Source organism: Heterocephalus glaber, unplaced genomic scaffold, assembly GCF_053883595.1.
Source record: "Heterocephalus glaber isolate CG9 unplaced genomic scaffold, H.glaber_assembly_v1.0 deba00001743, whole genome shotgun sequence".
NCBI lineage: Eukaryota > Metazoa > Chordata > Mammalia > Rodentia > Bathyergidae > Heterocephalus > Heterocephalus glaber.
This window is the reverse complement of record NW_028258449.1, coordinates 3,549,514-3,568,567: the sequence shown is the minus strand read 5'-3', so window position 1 is coordinate 3,568,567 and position 19,054 is coordinate 3,549,514. Positions and strand designations below refer to the sequence as shown.

The following is a 19,054-nucleotide window of genomic DNA, read 5'->3' as shown; positions in this document are numbered from 1 at the left end:
CTTCTAATTGCTGTAGTCTGACTGCAGCAGTCAAAACTGCCTTATTTTTAATAAAGCTCAATGAAGCCTTCATACTATCTTTTCCCTACCTATAGTGCTTCCTGTCCCTACAACAGGAGGATAATGGCCCACAAATAGGTGACAGGGCTGAGCTCAGCCCATGTAGAGGAAAGGTCAAAAGGTTCCGTCTGTCAGGCATGGTGGCACATGCCTGTAATCCCAGCACTCTGGAGGCTGAGGCAGGAGAATAGCGGTGAGTTCGAGGCCAGCCTGGGCTACATAGTGAGTTCAAGGCCAGCCTGGACTACATAGCAAGACCTTGGCTCAAAAAACAACAAACAAACAAAGAGGTCCTTTCTAGTCACAGGTGGAAAAGGCCCATTCACAGGAAAGTGAGTGGTCTGGGAGGGACCTTAGGGTTTTTGGACTGGGTTTGTGTCCTAAACCTGCAGTTTTGCTGCAAGTACAATTTTGCAGTTGAGCCTTTCCTTGTCTCCTTTCCCTCTCCCATTGTCCTGTCCTGCCTCATCCTGCCGCTCTGGGTGCTCTTGGTACGGGGAAGAGATGCAACTCCCAAACCTGTTAGGTATCCAAAGTGAGAGTTCACGCTCTCTAATATCGAAGAATGAATTCTAGGAACAACGGAGGTTAATGGAAAAATTTGAGAGAAAGATAGCCTCTGTCTAAGAGAGATAGAAGGGGGACTGGAAAGTGGGTTGCCCACTCAACCAACTTCTCAAAGGTGGTTTATGGACAAAGTCACGAAGTGAGGCGGGTTTGAGGTGGGACAAAACTATAGCCAACTAGTAAGATCACAAGTACAGTCGCTTAGGTAATATTGATCCAATGAGAAATCACAAGGTGGGCAAAACTATGAACGACCAATAAGATTATGACAAGTATAGTTGCTTAGACAATATTGATTAAATGGGGAGCCAGTGAGGAAATGAGTCATGTAGGAAGCGTACAAGGAATGAGCAAGGAATTTTGGTGATAAGGAGTGGGTCAGGGGTCTTCCTTGGAAGATCTTGGTCCCCCACCCAAGTGGTTGATACCTTTTAGAATATCAATCACTGCTATTTATCCTACTCTCCTTTTACAATGCTGGCCTTCTGTGAATGTGTCTTCACTCTCCTCCACATTGGCTCCTTGAGAACCAGCCCTGTCTAACTGCCTACAAGATATCTAATTAACTTACCTACAATACTCTGAGCTTGTCCTTGTCTTGCAGAGTGAGCATCCATCCCGGGAGGCTGGAAGACTGCCATAAGTCACCTCAAGTGAGTAAACTGGGCGGGGTGGAGGGAAAATGTCTGCCCCGCACCTGCCCATGGCCCGGGTCCTGGCCACAGGTGGTGCAACCACCACTGACCCCGCAGGGGCTTTAGCCATGCTCTGCCTGTGTGGAGTGTGAATCTGGGACTGCCAGGCACTGAGGGATCTGGAGAAATGGGGACCAGCCCAGGGCTTTGGTGCTGCTGGGGAGGCCGGATCTGACATGGCATAGGACCAGGTTGAGTTTTACATAGTAGAGATGCATCCTCTGGAAGGAATCATGGGAACTGTGGACCAGGGACAAAACAGTGGGCAGCCTTAAGGACTCCTAGGAAGGGGACAATGAACCTAGAGAGCCAGGCTTAGGTAGGGCAGCCAGCTGGGGCTCAGGGGAGCCCAGGGTGAGCTGACTGTGACCTTGTGACTGTGACCTGTCCTTGGGTGGAGAGGGAGGGTGAGGCAGAGTTCACGTAAGAGGAAAAGCTGCCCACACCTGGCCACCCTGCTGGGATTCTGACTTGAAGCCCAGTGAGAGAAGAAGGGGAAACAGATCAGTAAGCACCTCATGTTATTTTGTTTATTCCTCACAAAAGCCCTTTACACCGAGGCATGGTGGCCCACATCTGTAATCCCAGCAGTCTGAGAGGCTGAGGCAGAAGGATCACCACAAGTTTGAGGCCTGCCCAGGCAACTTAGTGACTCAGCAAGACCCAGTCTCCAAATAAGTGTTGAAAGAAGGGCTGGAGATGCAGCTCAGTGAGAAGCCCTAGGTTTCAGCCCCACTACCAAGTGGGGAAAGTCTTTGCAGAAGAGTTGCTATCCCTGTTTTCTTTCTTTTGTACTGGGGATCAAACTCAGTCCTTTCTCTTGCGAGGCAGGCAGCAGAACCACTGAGCTAAATCCCCGGCCCTATCCCCATTTTCTGATGAGGAAACTGAGACACTAAGTAGCTGTGGGTTGGTGGCAATGCCAAGATTTGGACTCAGGCCAGCGGTTCCAGCTCCTGAGCAGTTTCTGCATGGCCACTGCCTCCTGTCTCTGGTGAGTGGAGGAGGAGCTGTCCTGCAGAGCGGGTGCAGGCAGGGACTGGACCTCAGAGAAGTTCAGCTCGAACCGCTGAGGGTGCAGAAGGGGCCAGGCTGGGAGCCCCACTCCATGGCTCTGTTCCTCAGGTGAGCCGGGCCATGGCAGAGTCCAGCACGCCATACCTGCAGCTCCACTTTACTTTCACTTGGTGCCCAGGAGGTGATCCGGGTGTCACCTGGCTACCAACTGGCTCGGAATCGGGAGCAAATTTCTGTCACCGTGAGGGATGAGATGTTCAGTGGGGAAAAGCAGTTGGAACTTGAGATCGCAGACAGAGCCAACATTTCCAGGTAATGTGTTTGGACCCGCACCCAGCTCCTGCTGGTCTGGCCTGGGTGGCCTCAGGCTTTTCATGCAAGACTGGGTCCCCTGCCCAGAACGTGCTTTAAGTTCACTCCTGCCCCCTCCCAAAGCCGAGCCTGCTTTGCTCTGATCCTGCTCAGGAGCTGTTCTCGGGGGCAGGATGGAGAAGAGGTCATGCAATGCAAACTGAGGAGCACGTGCCCCTGGGTGAGGAGAAGGTGAGGCCATCACAAAATCACCTCAGTTTGGTGCGCAGACAGTGTCCAGTGGGGCCTCTGGGAAGCTGGAACCTTGCAGAAGCCCAAAATGCTGCTCGATTCCTACCCTGGAGATCCAGTGTGGAAAGCTCTGGCCCACCCTTCCCTGTGGAGCGCACAGCCACCCTCCCAGCACTGAGCTCAACCCGTCTCTGTCCTCCGAGCCATGCCAAGGATGACCCTGTGCCCTTTACTCTGCTTCCTAAATTCCATGTTCCTATCTTCTCCTCTCCCACCTTCTACCCAAATTCAGGCATCGCACCCCTCACCTGCTCTGTGGGATGGTTCTCAGCGTCTCCTCCTTCAGGCTCTAATTCACTATGAGAACTGTTTTTCCAAGACAGCAATCTATAGGCCAACAGTAACAGAAAACGTACGTGAACACACACATGCCACCGCCACCACCACCACAGGCCCATCTATTGGTGTCTAGAAAGGATACAACCAACTACAAGCAGTGGTGACCTCTGAGGAGGGATTCAGATTGGGGACCAGGCCATGCCTTAGGGCTGCCCTGATCCCACCTGGCCCAGGGAAGCAAGACCCAAGTCCCTCCTTCCACCTGCTGGGGACACTCGGCCCATTTCTCTTTTCCTGTTCATCTTCTGCAGGAAGAGAAGAGGTTGTGTGCTTACAATCAGGCTGGCATCCACAGCCACCTGTTGGCCTCATAAGAAAGTTGTCAGTGGGTGTGGTGGTGCTCACCTGTAATCCCAGCACGCTGGGCACTCTGGGGGGCTGAGGCAGGAGAACACCAAGTTCAAGCCCAGCCTGGACAAATTAGTGACCTAGCAGGACCCTGTCTTGGAATAAAATATTAAAAGGTGGGGGACAGACATGTTGGGGAAATAACTCAGCATGAAGGCCCTGGATTAAATCCCGAGTAGCTCCAAGAAAAGAAAGAAAGTTGTCACCAGTTACCACATAGTAGAACATGATAGCCCATACCTGTTCATTCCGCCAAGCTATGAATGTTGTTTGTACTACAGGTCATGTTCCAAAGACATTATTAGGCTTTCTCACACCTTGGCAACCTCTCTCCCATATCGTCTTGCTCCTCTCCTAGCCACTCCATGTCCAATCGGATGTGGAACACGATTGGCCAAGGGGCCAAAGCTTTTTGAATCGAGGGTGTCCCCTCAGCTTCACTACACATATGTACCTGCCACCGTCTGTACTGCAGCATAGTCAGACAAGGCTGATGACCTACAGCTATCGTGGTGGCCCCAGACCAGAAACAGAAAACTGTTACTGCTCTGAAACACTCTCTCCGACTGCAGCCCGTTCCCTGCCACCATCAATCCAGTTGCCACCTTCTCACTTCCCAGTCCTCTGCTTCTACTACTCCCATTTTGACTCATTACTAAGCCAAGGTCGAACTCTAATAAATGTCGATATCTTCCCACTTCTCCTTAGTAGCACTCCAAACTACCCTGCTCTCTTCTGGCTAATGCTGGGTTGAGTTTTCATCACCCTGTTGCAAAACACATCCTCCAAGACCACCCGTCCATCCTGTCACCCCATGCTGTAATGGTGGAGCTGGTGCAGAACATGGCTGAGTTCCCACCAGACCAGAATCATTTGTCTTAGGGACCTGACTGGCATCGCATGGTAAACTCTGTGAATGACAGAAGAATTGCTTATGCTACAGGGCCAATATCATTTGTGACCTTGAAGAGCAGATCTCAGAACTGACCATAATAATAGAACAAATGAACAGAGACCACCAGGCTGCCCGGAAATTGGTGAGTGATCCTTGTGTTGGTGAACATCTTTACTGGCAGGATAAGATTCATGTGTGCTAGGCAAGAGGCCAATCTCCTTCTGTGAACCATGCTGTCCAGGTGGCAGGACCATGCACCCAGGGGTATTTTATGACTCCGTTCTCATTCATGACTGCAGTTCTCATAACTTGGCATTCTCCAGATGTCTTGGGGTGGGGAGTAACACTGTCTTCTCCACACTAGGGGGTGCCAGTCACTCCCTGTTGGGCCCTTGTGATGAGATAACCCTCAGAGGTTGCCTGGCTCTTACTAATTTCTCCAGTGTGGAGTTTGCTTCCAGTGTGGCTCAAAATCTTCCTTTTACTGTTAAGTGTCAACACCTTCTTCAGAAGGTTCTGAATGTCATTGACACTGTGTGCTTTCAAGGGATACTTCTTGCGATTTTATCGTGTGTTCCAGCAGGGTTCCTCCTTCCCCACTCAAGCAGATCCACCTGGTGGCTGGGTTGGAGCCATACTCAGAATCACCCTCTCTGGTGCTACTGAAACCCAGCAGGTGGCCCGTTGCCCTCTGGTATGGCTCAGGAATATCTGACTCCTATGGGGACCCAGCTTAGAACTCAGGCTAAATCTTCTCCCACTCCTGATTAATTATCTTACTTACCTGAAAGCCTTGCAAAGTTGAGTTCTATTGAAAGGAAATCACACCAGTGCATTAGATCACTCGGCTCAATAGAATGGGTCATTAGGCAAAATACACATTTTGACTCAGGAACATGGGCCCTATGGAAGATATATTTAGAGACTGTTTCCATGGAGAGACCCTAGATGTGGTCTTCAAAACCCTCCCACATGTGCACACCTCACTTATGGTGTGACCTGTAGAATGGAAGGATACTGGCTACCAATGCCTGTAGGGCTGGTGCTGAGCCTTTGGTTGTGTCAGGAGTCCCTTGCTCCTCCCCCGTTGTCAGAGAGGGACAAGGACAAGCCCTGATCCTTTGTCTTAGCTGACAGTTGGCAGTGACTGGCTTTGAGGAGTTGGTTCCTCCTGAGACAGTGGCCAGGGGACCCACTGTGTTAGAATGAAGGGTTACCAAAGGCAAGCAAGTCCTGTCTGCTAGAACCAACATGCTGTCCACAGGGGTTGGTTAACACTGGGCTCTAAGTTTCTTGAAGGTAAATTTGAGTGTTAGTCCTCTTTGACTCTCCCAGGTCAAGCCTTTTATCCAATAAAAGATTGGTTAATGGGATTGTGTATCCAAGTACCCAAAGTTCACAATCTCACAGAGATGGCAGTCTAGCACCGGAGACCAGACCAGCCACAAAAACCAAAAAGATGGTTTCTATGCTCCAGCATTATGAACTGATTAAGTTCAAAACCACAAAGAGCGAGGTAAGACTTGTTCCACTCCCTTAGTAATAACATCTCTCTGACACTCAGAACCCAGATGGGAGAGGTGTAGGGAGGGAGCCTGTGATGAAGAGGCTCCTTGGGATGAGCAGCACCAAGGCCCTCAATCCTGAGTTTTGCCTCATTTCCAGCTCTGCAATGAAATGGAACGCCGCTGTGATGAGATGAAGCAGAACTTTGAAGACAAGACAAGGTATGTGCTCTGACTTGCACACCATGTGCTGAGGACCCTGAGGTGGTGCTTCTCAGGGATGGGGGTTAAGGGAGGTGACACCAGAGTCCTTGTGAACAGGATGGCTTCCCTGGAGGCCACTAAAATGGAGCCGAGGAAAGGTTACTCCTGCTTTTGTATTCTACCACCCATTTTTTTTTCATTTCAATATAATCTTCTTTTGTTGTTGTTGGTTCCTGAGAAGAGCCTGGTCTGGGTAAAATTTCTTTCACCTTTTTTTTTTTTCTTTCCAGTCCTGGGGATCAAACTCAGGACCTTGTGCTTGCCAGGCAGGCACCGTGCCTGAGCTAAATCCCCGGCCCCTAAAATTTCAAGTACTATATTAAATAGGAGTGATGAGAGTAGACACCCTTGTTGTTGTTTTTTTTCACACCCATGTTTTTTTCCTGATTTTAGGGGTGGATGCTTTCAGTTTTTCCCTTTTAGTATCATGCTGTCAGTGGGTTTGCCATAAATGGCTTTCATTCATTTAAATTTCTTTTTAAAATCATAAATGGATGTTGGATTTTGTCAAAGGCTTTTTCTGTATCTGTTGAAATGATCATGTGATTTTTATCCTTACTTCTGGTTGTGTGGTGTATTGCATTTATTGATTGATGTATGTTGAACCATCCTTGCATTCCTGGGATACAGCCAACTTTGTCTTTCAAATGATTTGTTGCATTCTGTTTGCAAGTACAGCCAACCCTTGACTTATGAACTCAATTCATTCCTGAGAGTTTATTGTAACTCAGCTTGGTCAATTGCCTTCAATATCTCTTTCCTGTATAATTTTAGGCCACATTTTCATCCAGGCAGATCTCAGTGACTTACAGAAACATTGGCCCAGGATTTCAATTAACCCCACATAGGAAAGGATGTTGTAATGTTCCTTCCAGAAATCTTTAAGGGTTAAATCTGTATCAGAGACCACCTGGAAGCCCAAGTGGCTGGCATTTCAGAGGTAACTTAACTTTAGTCATAAGTTAAAACTAAAATTCTGGTTGTAACACAAGTTGTTTGTATGTCAGGCCAGTTGTAATTTGAAGATCCACTGCATCTTGTTGAGGAGTTTTGCATCTGTATTCATTAAGAAGAATCCCTGTAGTTTTCTTTTTCTTGTCCTTTCTTTTCTTTCATTCCTGCTGAGTCCTTGTCCAGTTTTGGTATCAGGGTAATGTCTGCTTCAAGGAATGAGTCTTGCAGTGTTTCTTCTCTTTCAATTTTATGGAAGGGCTTGAAGAGTATTGACATTAGCTCTTCCCTGAGGTTCTGGTAAAATTCTGCAGTAAGCCAGTTATGGTGGTGCACACCTGTAACCCCAGATAGAAGTGTCACCACAAGTGTGAGGACAGCCTGGGCTACATAGTGAGACCTTGTCTCAAAAAAACAAGTGAACAAAAATTAGTGGTGAATCCATTGAGTCTTGGGATTTTATTAGTTGATAGAGTTTTTCTTATTGACTCTGTTTCATTGCCTATTATTAAGGGTTTTAACATCTCTTTTGTTCAGTTTTGAGAATTAAATATGTCTGGGAATTTATCCATTTCTTCTAGATTCTCCTGTTTACTGGAATAGAAGTTTTCAAAATAGTCCCTTATAATCCTCTGGATTTCAGCAGCATCTATTGTGATTTTATCTTTTTAATTTCCAATTACATTGATATGAGTCTTCTCTTTCCTTTTTTCATAAGTTTGGCTGGGTTTATCAATCTTGTTTATCCTTTCAAAAAACCAACTCTGGTTCCCTTAATGTTTTTCTCTAACAGCTTCTGGTATTCTCTCTTTGTGGTGAATTTGTGAGATTTTTTTACTATGATGTGTCATGAAGAAGTATTTTGTAGCTATGGTATTTAGGGTTCCATATGCATAATTTACCTGAAAGTTGAATTGTTTCCCTAGATTTGGAAATTTTTCTGCTATGGTTTTGGTGAATAAATTCTTATACTTTTTGTGTCATCTTCTAATCTTGCCTTAACTCCTATAATTCTTTTTTTTTTTTTGTACCAGGGATTGAACTCAGGTCCTGCTTATGTTTACTTCTATAATTCTTAAGGTTGGGTTTTTCTGTGAACAGTTTTTTTTATGTCATCTGCACTCTCTCTTGTTTCTTCATTGACTCCAGTCAGTCTTATATTATTCTTCTTTGCATTGTCTAGCAGCTTCTGGATTGATTTCTTGTGGTCCCTTACTATTTTAAAGAAATTTTTCTTTTCTTGGTCACTGATTGCAACCTTATCTTCTATATCTGAAATTCTGTCCTCACATTGTCTCATTCTGCTGCATAAACTTTCAGTGGAGTTTTTAATCTCTTGGAAATCTTTTTGCACATGTTTTATGGATTCCATTTGTTTCCTATGTTGGGATTCCATCATGTTCCTCAGCTCCTCTATTTTTTTATCTGTGTCTGCTCTAGATTTATTAATCATGTCTTGCACTATGGGCACAATCTCTGCTGTTATCTGAGAAATTATTTCTGATTTCATTTTTTCCAGATCTTTTGTTGCCAGTTCAGGGAGTCCAGGTAGTTGAGTATAAGGTTTTCCCATCTTGTTTCCCTTTGGGGTTGCTTTAGGTGATCTGGGAGTCTGGTTTTGAGACTTGTTTATGTTTCTTCTCATTTCAATGGGAGGGGATGCTGCTGGTGCCCACATGGCTCACCTCCTTGGCATTGCAGGGGACTCTGCTCCTTGGCACTCAGGGCAGTAGTATGGTGGCCCAGAAGGCTCAGCTCCTCGGCCTTGGCGGGGTGTGGCGGCCCTGCTCCTCTACCTCTATCTTGGGCTTTGGGGTTCCTTGGGCAACCTGGATTTTTCTTTTTTTTTTTCTTTTCTTTCTTTTTGATTATTTTGTCATCTAGCAGCTGTTTGGTCCAGTTTCCATGATGTCTTGTTCTTTTTTTTAAGGTTTCACTAAGTACATGATCTATTACATCAACTTTGTCATAGTTTTGAAACCCTGTTCTCACATTGGTCATTTCTGCTGCCCATACTTTCAGTATAATTTTTATAGCCTGGATTTCTACTTGATTTCTTTTCATATTTTCTAATATGTTACTAAAATAGTCATTCATATCTTGTATGGTCTTGTTTAATTCATCAATGTTTTGTTTTTGTCTTAAGCTTATTGAACATTTTATTAATTAAATCCTTCATTTGTTTGTTTATTTATATCCTTTTATCTCATTGGATATCTTGTGGATTTGTTTCTTCTTTGATCTCTTCAAACATTTTAACTATTTGGTTTTTGAATTCTTTACCTGTGACTTGCTTCACTTCACTGTCCATAAGGTCAGTTTTGGGGGAGTTGAGAGTTTGGGGAAGAATCTGATGAGGATTGGGGATCAGTTAGAGTAGAAAAACCCTGTGGAGATCTCATTAGTTGGTGTATGTTTCCCTGTGATGTGACCTTGGCTTTGGTTATAGTCTGTTATTTATACACTTCTTCAGCCTACTCAATATAAGAAGTAAACCATTATTGGTTATATCAGCATCTACAGAGCCAATCACATATCAATCAATTAACTTCAAATTTTTAACACTTTCACCCTCTGTCAATAACCAAAAAAGATTGTGATTGTAGTACTGATGACAAGTAGCTTGGGACATAGAAGATGAGGGAAAGAAAAAAATGAAGAGAATAGTTCAGAAAGAAGGGGTGGAGACAAAATAACAAATGAAAGAAAAGAGATATGACTGTTGATCATTGACTGTTGATACTATTTTTATATCTGGAGTGGAGGCCTTGTGGAGAGGGATTTGAGAGGTTAATTATAAGGGTGAGAAAAAGGAAAAAGAGGGAGGAAAGTACAGTTGGAGATTGAAGGAAGCTGTGAGAAGGTCAAAACCAATTAATATGCTGATAGGAAGCTGTGTTTGAATCCCTACATGAAATATTTGGTGAGGGCTAACCTGACATGTTAACCATGAAAGATACTAAAGCACAAATTAATTCATATTCTTCTTTTCACATTATAAACACCTCCCATATGTATATCAATGAAAGGAGAAAAAGAAAGAAACAACCACACACATACAAAAACACAAAAGTAGAGTCCTTTTGGTCCTATTGTACTGCAGTCAGAATTCAACCAATGTGCTCTTTCTTCCTTTTGTTTTCACAAATGAAGAAACTCTGACACATAGCAGTTTGGGAACGGGGAGAAGCTGAAGTCCAGGAAGTTTTGTCCAGGGGAATGTGATGAGTTCAGGTGTTGGGTGAGTCTACTCATGCTCGAGCTGGTTCTCCTCCTATGATCTGTTCTCTTGCCTGCCAGTGACTGAAGGAGCTTGGGAGTCCAGATGGCCCAGAGAGCCTGCTCCTTGTTCCTTCTTCAGACTGTTCTCCACTTAGTTTTATTGTGCTCCTATGGGTATGGCTTACTGAAGGTTTTTTGCTCTGTCTTATGATTGGATACCTTCATTTGTGTCAGGGTGTCAGTGTGGCTGGTCAAGTGTAGCCTTCCACTGATTTTCAAGGGGCCTCTTGTTCTCTGCCCCCCCATAATAATCCCTGCAGCTGCTTCTGTCTGCTCTTTTTATACTATCCTAGGTCAGTGCACCATGCAACTCCCTCTGGCTATGCTGTTCCTCTCTGGCTTTCCACCTGCCCTAAACTCTGCCCACTTCACAGAGTCACTCCCCAGCCCTTGAACTCAGTGATGCCTGAGGCTCACAGCTCAGCAGCTCTGGTCTGGTGGTGGCAGCACTAAGTCCTGCTGCATCTGTGTGGTGTCTGTGAGCAGATATCTCTTAGACACTGAACTCACCAGAGCTTGAGGGAGCAGGGGGAGTCTGGCACTACTTGAGTGTCTTTTCTCCTCCCCCATCATGCTGGTTGCAACCCCTGCCCACCCATGCAACTCCCTGAGCTATGGCCCTCTCTAGGACCCAACTAGAGCCTAACTGGGCCCTGGGTCCCAAGCTAGCCCATGCTCTTGTTTCTTTCTTTCCAGGGAGCCCACCAGTCCTAACTCAGTCACTGCCCTCCAAATGATTCTCTGGCTTTCAGTTTCTGTGGTGCCCTGATCTGCATATGTCGCACTTGGTGGACTCCCTGTCCTAGGAAGCCTCTCCCAGTACAGAATGGTCACTGGAAGTGGATATAAGCAGAGCCAGGATCAAGGGGCAGCCCACTGTCCCTCTCACACACCCTGAGTACTGGACTGCATCTGGTGGGCTTCTTCAGATTGTCTTCCTGTGTTTGGGTCTTTGTTCGCCTTCCCCCATTTCTGAATACCTGCATTTCCAGCATGTCTTCCAAGCATCCTGTGAGCAGAACTGCCCCTACTCAGCCGTGATGGATTCCCATACTTTATCATTTAGAGCAGTTTTAATTTTATAGCAAAACTGACATGCAAATTCTGAAAGTTCCCATGTATCTGCTCTGCCTTCACCCCCAAAGAGTTCCTTTTGTCCAATCTCACCAGAGTGGCACATTGTCACAGTTGATGAACCTACATTGACACAACAGTGTCATGCACCATCCTTAGTTTAAGGTACAATTTTGGTATTGAACATTCTCTCGGATTTTTAATGTATGAACTCATGGATCTACTACCATAATTCCATCCACTGTGCTCTGCCTGCTCATCCCCTAACTGCTGGCAACCACTGACCTGCCACTCTCTCATTTGTGTCTTTTCCAGACCATCACATGGTTGGAATCATCCAGGAGCTCGACATTGCATATTGGCTCTTTTTTGCTTAGCAATCAGCATCTGACTTCTTTTCATCCTTTCCTGTGGCTTGATGGCTCAGCTAGACTTTCACTTTAATACTCATCTTAATCCTTGCAACATTAGCCTCCTAGATGGAGGTAGAGAGAACCTGGGTTCTGAAAGTTATCCTGGGTGCTACTGTAGCTCAGTTTCTCTAGAGAGCTCTAAGCAAAGGCTGTGCTAGTGATACTGGAGATGAAATATGAAAATATATCACCCAACCTGTTAGATATCTGATGTGCTGAGCTCTCATTCTTTCAAAAATCAAAGAATGAATTCTAGGAACAACAGAGGTTAAGAGTAGGAAGATATTTATTGATAGGATAGTTCCTGAGAGGCAGGAGGAATCCTGAATGGGTAGCCAGGGACCCCACTTTACAGTGCAGTTTTATAGGGGAAAACCCACATGGGTACAACATGGGCCACAACCATGATCAACAATAAGGTTACAAGTACAGTTAATAGTGGTCCAATTGGGAAATAAGTCACATAACAAGTGTAGATGGAAAGAACAAAGACTTCTAGGAAATTATGGGTCCAGAGGTCTCTAGTCACTCACTGGGGTGACTGATGTCTGTCTAGACTTCATTAGGCCCAGTGTTTGTCCTTTCAAGAAGTATGCAGGCCTGGTCATCTTGTCTTTATCATGAGGCCTGATCTCCAGCATATGTGTCTTTAGCCACAGTTGTGATATGTTTCACCTTTTTCCTGTCTCTCTTGAGGGCCTAACTCTATCTGCCTGCCTGCAATATTTCTATCTGACTTAGCTATGTATAATACTCCTCCTTCTGAAGAGGTCTTCCAAAGTACCATGAGAGGGCAAGGAGCAATGACCATTCTGGCTACTTCAGGCTGAAGGGGGTTATGGGTGTGATCAGCAGTCAGAGATACCCTCCAGAGGGTCTATCTAAAGACCCTCAGTAGGCATCAGGCATTCTAGTTGTGGACAGGTTTATAGCTTTAAGTCTGGAAGAAACAAGGCCAAAGAGACAGTTAAATATACATAGGCTGAACAGTAAGATCAACAAGACTATTATGAATATACCCAACAAATTTTCCATCAGGAAGGGCCAGTAATAGCCTTCCATAAAAAGGGTATTTTCCATAAAGAGGTCCAGGGATTTTCAGAATCTGACATAGCCTTAACTTGTTGTTTAATATCTTGAACTGCCAACAGCCATCGAGATATTAGCAGAAGTATCAGAAATGTATACACAATATTCAGCTTTTACAATTGCACAAGTACCTCCTTGTGCTGCTGTAGTCTAATGCCATCCAACTTTGGAGGGTGGCTTGCCTTGTTAACTTTACTTCTTCATTTAGGAGAAAGAGGCCAATTGAGATGTTAAGGCCCATTGAGCATAGTTAATTAAGGCCTTGATGTGTTGCACGACATCCTCTAATCCTAGGGAAGGGACAAAGATAGAAGCCAAATAATCATACCAGTGAAATACAGGGATGTTACTAATGCCTGTAGAGAGGCTTCAGTGGGATTTTTAGAAAATATTCAATTATGTCCAGGATCATTAAGGGTGAAATGTATAGGCCACTCAGTTAACTTGTAATGGTGGGCTAAGCTATGAACCATGGAATTTTTTTTGTGTCTCATCAATGTAGTCTTGTAGCTTATTCTAATAATTCCTTGAAGTGGGGATACCCATCAAGGAAGTCCTGATATACTTGACAAGGGGAGCAGGCCACATATCCAGCAAGATGTTTGTTGTAATGACTGTACATATCCCTGTGCCCATACTAGGAAAGAATTGCACTCTCCTTTAAGTGGTAAAATAATTAGTAGAAGTGCCAAGAATAACATCTTAGGTTACTTATCTAAAGACAGCCTTTTTCTTGAATAAGAACTTTAAGTCTTCTGGGTTCACAGGAGTATTTGGATGGTTGCTCACACTCAGTGACAGTCTCTGGTTCCCAGGGCTTGAGTCGGGTGTGATGTATCCAGGAGTCCAGGCCTGCTACCTTTGATAGCTGATGGAGTTGACAGAATCATGGTGTATGGTCCTTCCCAAGTTGGTCCTAGGGAAGGAGGTCATGAGGGAAGAAACTTTACCAGTACTAAATCTCTGGGTTGTAATAGGAGATTTCTTTTTTTTTAGGCTGAGCTTCCATTAGTTGTTGAGTCTGTTGGAATTTAGCCAGTGAAGTGACATCTTTTAGTAAGGCATCTGTTTCTCTGTCAAAGAGAAAATCTCTAGTGAGAAAAAGACATCCATAAAGCATCTCAAATAGACTGAGACCTAGAAGTTGAAGTGTATTTCTTATTTTGATAAGAGATAAAGGTAATAAGTGAGGCCATTGTAGGTGAGTTTCTTGAGTCATTTTGCAAAGATGTCTCTTTAGGATCGCATTCATTTTTTTCTACCTTTCCCTATGATTGTAGTCTCCAGGCACAATGGAGGTGATAGAGAATGCCCAGTGTCTGAGAGACACCCTGTGTGACTGTTGCTTTAAAAGGCCCATTATCACCCTCTAAGCTATTAGGAAGTCCAAATCTGGGGGTGATTTCTGACTACTTTTTCTTTTTTTTTGGTACCAGGGATCAAACTTGGGTCTTGTTTGATCTGCTTGAGATCACTAAGAGGAAGGGACACATGGACATGAGCATGTCTGAACGTGCTGTTTACTTCTTGGAAGGGATATTGTCCTTGAGGGGCTTCAACAAAGTTAGCTACAAGTGGATATAGTCCCACAGAGGCTCTAATTATAGCTGGTTTAGAAGCCTCACTCTTTGACTCTAAAGGTAAGGGGGAAGGACCTCAGACTCCAAAGGGCAAGTAAGAGTGGATGGGGCTTTGATTAGGGTTACCTTGGAAACCTTATCCTCAGGGTCCAAAGGATAGGGTGGGAAACCTCAGACTCAATAAGGACCAGAGGTGTCTGGTTTTTCTGTGGTTTACATTTACATTTCAAACACAAATCAGGATTATCTCTTAATGCAAAGAATATTTGAACATAAGGCATTTGTGACCATTTTCCCTCTTTTTTTAACAGTACAATTCTAGTTATGAAACAGCATCATAATCAATACTTGCCTCTGTATTCCATTTTGGCTCTAGAGGATAGGCATGCCATGCATGGGTGTACAAGAATATTATGCTGTTTTTCCTCAAAATGTGGGGTTTGAAACTGCACCAGTGTTTTAAAAATGCATTCCAAAGGAGTAAGGGATTTTGGCATTGAGGACCCTATTTGTGAAACAAGAGAAAGAATTGGCATTCCTTTAATTTGTACTTGATTTCTATATTCTCAAGGCATCCCCCAAGTTCATTCAGCTCCAGGGCAGGTGCCCGCCATATGGAGAGAACCCAGAAGATAAACCGGACTGGACTAGCCATCCTTTCACTTTACATCACACAATCTTATCTTCCCAGGGAACTCGTGTTCTTACTCCCGTAAGTATTTTTTAAAGTACAAGTTACAATTGATTTCAGCCATAAGGATCATGTTCTAAAGAAGGAAGCATTGCTAGCCAAACTGATAATCAAGGATCTAACTATTGCTTTCTAATTCTTTGAGAAAGAATAGGGCAGATAGATCAAAGGACCGCACCTTTCATCTGCAGAAGAGATCACATCTACAGATAGGCAGAGACAAACAAATGGCTCAGAGGAATTGTCCCATGAAGAAGCCTCCAGGGCACCTGTTATCTACCCAGTCACCTAGGCAACCTTCCTCAGTAGCAAGACAAGGCTACACATCGTTCAAAGTCCATTCTAAGACTCTGAAGGCCACAAGTTAAACTTATACCTGTCACCTAGCAACCACAGGCACACTTACCAGGTTTCTACGTGTGCATGGAGGAGGAGAAAGGCTGGTTGAAGCTCTTTCTACTCTTAGTTAGCAAAGCACAAATGCAAGTCACTTCTCTGCTATCTGTTCTGTGAAAGACAAGCAATTTGTTACAGGCTCTTTCTGCCTGAGGCCTTCTAGAAGGGTGCAATCTAAGGTAAGGTATCAGAGGAGTTCTAAAGTTAACTCCCAACAAGTTGGAGAAAAGCTTAGAGGGACTTTATAGCCTCCCACAGATTTATTAAAACTTCTAGAGAGCTGCTGTTTTTATTTGTGCCTGGCTCCATAGGGGTCTACCTTACTAGCAGAGAGAGAACAGTTCAAACCTGTAGCTCAGTTCTTAAAGGAGGCTTGAGAATGGGTCTTATCAGCATTCTTTTGGGTCATTCTGAGATAGAGAATACCTGATGATCATTGAAAGAGTAACCTTTCGATTCATTGAGGAATGCAGGCAAGAACAATAGATATCTCGAGATTTTTTTTGCTGATTACCAGTCAGGACCTAGCTTCCACTGGGGGACTTTTGGGTATCTGCCAGAAAGTAGCCCTGGCCATAACTCCTCAGTTGTCACCTCGGTTTTCACAGCTTCCATGCAATCGAGACCTGGAAAGAGATCCAGTTGCCCATCTGATCAACATTCCATTAGCCATTGGCTTCATTGGGGATGAGGATTCACTAGAGGGTATTTGAAAAACACTCTCCTCTGCTTTCAAGAAAGGGGTAGCAGCCCTAAAGGTGATTACTAGCTGGCAGAGTAACCACTGTTTGTCTTAGCGTTCTGTAAGAGACAGATAAAAGCCTGAGCTGTCTTTATCCAAGATGATTTCATAAAAGACCCATTTTACAGCATTTTAAAAATTTACTTATAGCTACTGTTAAAGTCCAGTAGGTGGTGCTCTAATGTTACTTTTCCTTAGTGCTGGCTAAAGTAACAAATTAGTCAAGCAATTAATATAAAACAGAAACATAAGGGCTGGGGATGAGCTCAGTGGTGCCACACCTGCCTGGCAAGTGCTAGGTCTTGAGTTCAATCCCTGGTACAGAAAAAAAAGTAAAAACATAAGATCTTGTCTGCAAAAGTAAAATATCCCTTTGAAGAAACTTCGTAATCATTTTAACAAAAGGCAGTGTATAAGAAGTCAAGGAATAAAGCAGTTTGAAAAGGCAGGACATAAAATTCAAGGACAACAATTTCAATTACCTTAGCCGGATACAATCCAGAATATATTAAACAAAAGCAAACTCTTACCTCTTGTTAATTATTTATCTCAGTGAGCCTCCAATAATGATACAGGAAATGATACTGGAGATGAAATGTGAAAATACTGTATCTCCCAACCTGTTAGATATCTGATGCACCAAGCCCGTGCTCTCTACAAGATGAAGAATGAATTCTAGGAACAACGGAGGTTAAGAGTCGGAAGATATTTATTGATAGTGTGGGACTGCATAACCTTTGCCCCTTTTTCTCCAGCCCCATTGTGATTAAAATGTGAGTTAATGGATGGAGATGTTTGTTAGTCTAGAGATGCTAGATAGGGATCTGTAACCGACCTAGGGTCCCAGAGTAAACTACTCAACTCTTTGTTTATCTGGAACTGATATTCCAGGCACCACAATTGTTAGAACAAGCTGCAGATGTCTGCTAACCATCAATATGTGACAGTCCACCGCTAACCTTTGTCCCCTTTTCTTTGATATGTTAACTTCCCCCTCAACCCCCTATAAAAACAGCCTCGGATTCTGAGCCAGTTGCCTCTCTAAGCTGTTTTGCTTCGGGAGTGGAGTGCCGTCTGGCCAGACTAATAAAGGTCTGTTTCCCAACTTGGCCGGTGTGTTCCTTCCCAGGTGGTCTTCACCTTCCCGGGTGGTCTTCGCTGTAGTCAGCTCCTTGGAGCGTTTGGTAAGGCTCTTGGTCTTACATTCTGAAGGCACCGCTGGGATTCCTGGGTATGCTTCACTAGTCAGCTCCTCGGAGCATTTGGTAAGGCTCTCAGTCTTACATTCTGAAGGCACCACTGGGATTCCTGGGTGTGCTTCACTATAGTCAGCTCCTCGGAGCGTTTGGTAAGGCCCTCGGTCTTACAATAGGATGGCTCCTGGGAGGCAGGAGGGGTCCCAAATGGGTATCTGGTGACTCCAGTTTACAACGGAGTTATACAGAGCAAAACCCCCTGGGTACAACGTGGGCCACAGCCACAATCAACCAGTAAGGTGACAAGAACAGTCGCTTCATTAATAGTGATCCAGCGGGGAAACAAGTGTGGGGGTGGAAGAACAAAGACTTCTTCTAGGTCTAAGGCCGAGTTGTGAGGAGCCCAAGGGGAACTAGGCACTTCGGTACAGAGGGCATGGGGTGAGGGTGTTGCCAGGGTAGGTTCAGGGAGCCCCTGGCTGTGGGTGGGGGCAGAGCTGTGGTAGGGACAGTGATGGAGGGGAAGACTGGAAGAGGAAGGGCCGCACCCCTGGGGCCTGCTATCTTCCCAGGATGACAGATAACGGGTCCAGAGGACTCTGGTCACCCACCGGGGTGACTGATGGCTGTCCAGACTTCATTAGGCTCGGTGTTTGTCCTCTGAGGAAGTATGCAGGTCTGGTCTCCAACAGATGTGTCTCTAGCCGCGGTTATGATGTGTTTCACCTTTGTCCTGATTCTCTTGAGGGCCTAACTATCAGACTGCCTGCAGTGTTTCTATCTTAGCTGTCTATAATCCTAGTAGAGAGGGGGTCCATATTCCTGCCAGCTCCATTCAAAACAGTGCTCTAGAAAATCAGGGTCCTCCCACCCTGTCTGGAGAGAAGCCAGGATAGTGCTCAGTAAGGAGGGCCCAAGGAGGGAACAGGCCGGACACCAGCTCAGCCCCGGGCTTCCTTCCACTGATGGCTGTGGCTTCTGGGTCCCACAGGGCACTCACAATGGCTCACAAGGCGGAGCTCACTGAGTTAGAGAACAACTACAGAGAAGCCCTGAAGGCTGAGAAGTCAGCAGCCCACGGGAAGCTAGGTACTTCGGGGCCATGGAGCAGTGGTGGGAACGGGTGGCTGTGGGTGGCTGGGGCAGGCTGTGCTTTCCTCCTGGAGCTGGGGTGGGGCTGTGATGGAGGAGGAAGCTGAAGGGGGAGGACTCTCTCCTCCCAGGAGCCTGAGCAAGCCCCTCAGTTTGAGCTCCTCTCCCCATCTGCAAGTCTGCCCTCTCCCGTGTTCTACAGTATATTTTAAAGTTTACAAATAATCACAACTCTTAATTAGACTTTGATAATTT

At 45.1% G+C, this 19,054-nt stretch overlaps 1 protein-coding gene across 1 annotated transcript in view; it reads left to right on the top strand.

Moving 5' to 3' along the window:
- Positions 1 to 19,054, top strand: part of Flacc1 (flagellum associated containing coiled-coil domains 1) — a 54,422-nt gene that overhangs the window by 14,757 nt on the left and 20,611 nt on the right. The window contains 7 exon segments of the mRNA XM_021250244.2: positions 1,232 to 1,280; positions 2,518 to 2,651; positions 2,805 to 2,882; positions 4,573 to 4,666; positions 6,190 to 6,251; positions 15,254 to 15,394; positions 18,699 to 18,796. Of these exon segments, the coding sequence (XP_021105903.2) occupies positions 2,593 to 2,651; positions 2,805 to 2,882; positions 4,573 to 4,666; positions 6,190 to 6,251; positions 15,254 to 15,394; positions 18,699 to 18,796 (532 nt within the window). The 5' untranslated portion in view covers positions 1,232 to 1,280; positions 2,518 to 2,592.